General features: G+C 31.9%; 1 protein-coding gene across 1 annotated transcript in view; it reads right to left on the reverse strand.

The window, feature by feature from the left end:
* The window catches only part of LOC111086145 (EGF domain-specific O-linked N-acetylglucosamine transferase-like), a 62,849-nt gene that overhangs the window by 17,722 nt on the left and 40,377 nt on the right, over window positions 1-4,750 (reverse strand). Inside the window, exon 5 of the mRNA XM_022387825.1 lies at window positions 1,013-1,102. Within this exon, the coding sequence (XP_022243533.1) occupies window positions 1,013-1,102 (90 nt within the window). The remainder of the gene's footprint in view (window positions 1-1,012; window positions 1,103-4,750) is intronic.

A 4,750-nucleotide genomic window follows, 5' to 3' on the forward strand; every position in this document is an offset into this window, starting at 1 on the left:
GTTTCCATCTTCTTTTTTTTATATTTTTTTTTGTCTCGCTTCTGACACCAATTTGTTACGTCTCTGGTCGTTTGTTAATTTTCCATAGAAATTCTTTCCGAAAAACTTCAGCGATACAAGTCCTTTCTTAAATAAAACTAGTTTATTCTTTCTCAACTCAACTTTGCAATACACTTAATTTCCACAGTCACTTTCACTTCAACACACGCTATAATTCACAACGATTTACACACTTTACTTACGGCTTGACTCGATTATCTGTCTCTATCTCCCTGTCTGCTATTCAATTATTTATGCCGTCACTTCTCGCTGGTCTTATATATATATACAAAATAGAGGGTGTCTAGCAAACACTCGAGCCTTTAGGAACGTTCGAGATACTCATTACGTGTTACCAGCGTCACGTGACTTCCGCTGTCATAACAATATGCTACCATGTAGGTAGTCAACTAGAAACAGCATATTCGTGTCTTTCAATAAGTGCATAATTTATTTGCTTCACATAACTGTAAATAATCTCAACCTTTTCACTTGTGATATTATCTGTCTTTTATTTAACAATTACAGTTTTTTCACAGATCTGTTTAACACTTGTGAATTCAAATCAATACATTTCTGTTTCAAATTCAGTCTGATTACATTAAGTGATAAATCATCTATAATAATTTTTTTGTTTACATTTAAATAATATGTACAACTGAATATTAGAGTATACAAAAAGTTATGCCTATTTAAAACTGCATTTTCTTTAGAAATTTTAGGAAAATGGCATTACTTTACGAATTTGTAATTTACATAAACTACTTGCAGTTATGAGTTTTATGCTTTTTTAAGAGTTTGATAACTCAGTAAATAAAGTATATTATTTCTTAATGACAGAGACTGACATTCAATAAGAATATTTATATAACAGCTTGATCATTTTGTTTATTTCAAAATAATGACAACATAATCATGAAAATTAATTTTTCAATAAATCCACTTCAAAACAAGAATTTTTTTCAGTACTTACCCCAAAAAACGCTTCCTTAAAACAGATGGTTTTGTTGACTGCTCTGAGACGAAGATCAACAGGTAAGATTTTGTGAGGGCTTGTTACTAACTGAAAAACATGAAACAGTAAGAAATTACACACGTTACTGTTAATCAGGGTATGATTTAGCATCTTACTTTCAAAACTAGTAATGTTTCTTTTTGCTTTTTAAGCTTATATTAAAAATACAAGTATAACAGTGATAAAATGACATGATTATGTATAAAACCTAAAAGATTTAGTTACAAGGTCCTTTAGATCAAATAACAAGTTAACCACCCTACCTCTTAATCAGAAAAAGCAAACTTCAATTCATATTCCATCTACGTCTTGTTACATATATGTATGTAAAATTCTTTGTTCAGTGTTTGTTGTGCTCTTCCATTGACAGGCAATTTATTCAGATAGGTAGGATTCAAAGTTATCAAAATAGTAGATTATTTACATATTGTTACGTCTCCGTTTGTTAATTAATTTTCCGTAACTTCGTTCCGACGAAACTTTAGCGACACAAGTCCTTACTTAATAAAACTGGTTTATTCTTTCCGAATATAACTTTACGATACACTTAATTTCAACAATCGCGCTAAAACAAATGCTATGACAACGAATGTGCTCAACTTCAATAATACTCTCTGACTGCAGATCAATTACTCACTGTCTACACACACATTGATTCCGTCACGTTGTGACCATCTTATATATACCAGACCACCCCCCCAATCTAGTAAATGCTAGAGCACTCCCGAAGGAACGGGATAGTTCTAGAAAGCAGGTGGCGTAACAATAGTGACGTGACCTCGCTGACGCAACAATATATTGAACTAAGTGGACAAACTGAAACATTAATTTTAAGGAAACCATGTTTACTAAAAAAAAAATGTAAGTGAAGATGTAAATAAAAATAATTTCCATTTTTGTGCATTCAATATACACTAAACTAAGTATCACGAAATACTTCCACTGATGGGAAATATGTTAAATCTATGTTGCTCTGCTCTTTTTAGCCTACTTATAATCTGTAACTTTCAATGCATGAGAACTTTGGCAAGGAAATATTCAAATAAAGACTTAGTATTGTAAATTAATTACTGTTGGAAACTTGGTTTTAAAGCTATCATGGTCACAATCATAATTTTTTTACTATATTTTATATTGGTAGTAGTGACAAGAAAGCTTCTTCTTTAAAAAATTTTACATATTACCTTTCAGTTTGTGAAAATGTGCTTCTGAGCTAATCTTACTACAACTTACATGTCAAATTTCTCATTGAGAAATCTTCACCTTTATCTAGACTTTGTATTAGCAAGTTATTTTGAGCTTTACCATAGTTAATGTTTTTTTATAAGTAAATAATTCTTTAGGGCAAAAATATTAACTGTCATAAAGCAAACATCAGAATAGTATGCACATCAGAGCTAAAATACTTTAAAACTAACATGTACTTCAGTGAAGACAATCCTGTATAAGAAACTGAATAGAAATACTTTACATTATAGCAAACCTAAACCTAATGATTAGACTGTACTGAATAACAAGTTAGGTACCCTTGCTACTACCAGTATTTCGGCCACAAACCTTATACAAACACTGAATAGAAATACTTTACATTATAGCAAACCTAAACCTAATGATTAGACTGTACTGAATAACAAGTTAGGTACCCTTGCTACTACCAGTATTTCGGCCACAAACCTTATACAAACACTGATCAGGATCAATTGTGTTACTAATAACAGTTAAGTTCATAAAAACACTAAATTCTTTCCTAAGATCATAGTAAATTTAGAAAATGGGGGTCACTAACAGATCAATTATCCAGTTTCCATATGCTGCACACATTTGAATATTTTCTTTTAAAGAAAAAATTAAGAGACAACTAAGACATCAATTAACCATTAAAAATTTCAACTGTCTGTATACATTGTTTATATCACCATAAAAGAAATCAATAAAATATTTGACAGTTAAGTAACAAAATGCTGTAAATTGACTCATTTGTAAAAATTCAGGCCTGGCATTCTTGAATTGAGAATATTTTGCTCAACATGTGAAAGTTCTAATAATTTTTTTCAAGAGTCCTGCTATTAACATTTTTTTAATTAGAATAAAATATTTATTACATATTACAGTCAAGTACTGAGGGGACAAGGTAAAAAACATGCAATACACGATATCAAAATACTGTAGAAAGTTGTAACATTGTCATTGAAAAGCACAATATTTTGAAGATTCCAAGGAAGAAAATAAAAAAGTATCTCTTTGACCAAACAAATACTGAAGATATTGCCTATAACGAAAATGAAATAACAATTATAATTCAATAAAGTGGCTAAACTGTTGGAACAAAGAAACACTTAATGCATTTAAACACAGATTAAGATCGTACTTGAAACATGTTTTTAGAGGAATGTGAAGAAAACAAAACATCTGTAGTCAAACATGGCTCCAAAAAATGTCAAGCTTATCAAAAATAAGAATATAGAACTAAAAACACGATTTCTCACAAGAGAAGAGAAGAAACAATTTTAAACAGCTTGATGAATAGTTAATGAACTTGTGGTATATAAGATTACCAAATGTTTTCCACCCTTTAGTAAATATATACAGTTTTCCAAAATATATGTACATAGTAAGCATATGTTCTTAATATAACCAAGGTAACCACCAAGTTTCCTCTTGACCCTAGTTACTCACAGGACTAGGTCATCCAATTAGGGTATCACATGTGCTTTCTATTCGGAAAGATAGCTGTAAAAGAGAGCATATTGTATAAAAATGGCATTGATGTTTTTGGCTGGCAATCAGATGATACCCCAAGAAGAGTGAGAGTGATCAGTCACATAGGTTGAACCTGCACCATGATAACAACAACATTGATTTTTCCCTATGTAATGCTATGTTTCTTCAGTCTGGAACAAGAGAAATAATTAACAGATACCCGAGAATTGAAATAGAAACAGACTTCATTTAAACACACTCCAGTATAAATCTGAAATACATTTGCCTCTAAAAACTGATTATGTCTGTTAATGTTGAAAATATTGTTACGTCTCCGGTCGTTCGTTAATTAATTTTCCGTAAATTCTTTCCGACTAAACTTTAGCGACACAAATCCTTTCCTAAATAAAACTGGTTTATTCTTTCTGAATACAACTTTACCGATACACTTAATTTCAACAATCGCTCTATAACAAACGTCTCACGTGGCCAACAATATTCTGTCAGCATACATTCAATTACTCATTACCTCCCCATCGCTTCGTGGCCGGTCTTATATATACCAGACTACCCCCAATCTAGTAGTCTCCCGACAATTCACGAAGGAACAGGATATTTCTAAAAGGAGGTGGCGTGATACTAGTCACGTGACCTCGCTGACGCAACACTGCCCCCTCCTTAGTATTGTTCGTCACGAACAATAGCCACTTACAATAAACCAATAACAATTAACAATAACTTAATTAAATGTACAGAATTACAAACACAAAATTACAATTCAACAAAGTCTCTTAATTTTACGGGACGTATCTTCTTCCGTATTGGTCTCCGCCTTGTTGGCTTCTGCTTCATGTGGAGTTCATCTGCTTCATCAGGAATTGTCCTATCGTCGGTAACAGTCACATCAGTTGTAGTAACTTCATCAAAGCTTCATCGTTTCCCTTCTCAAAACTGAGTAGAGTTTCTTCTTTGACAGTGGCTTTTTCAGGTGACACA

Source organism: Limulus polyphemus, unplaced genomic scaffold, assembly GCF_000517525.1.
Source record: "Limulus polyphemus unplaced genomic scaffold, Limulus_polyphemus-2.1.2 Scaffold35, whole genome shotgun sequence".
NCBI lineage: Eukaryota > Metazoa > Arthropoda > Merostomata > Xiphosura > Limulidae > Limulus > Limulus polyphemus.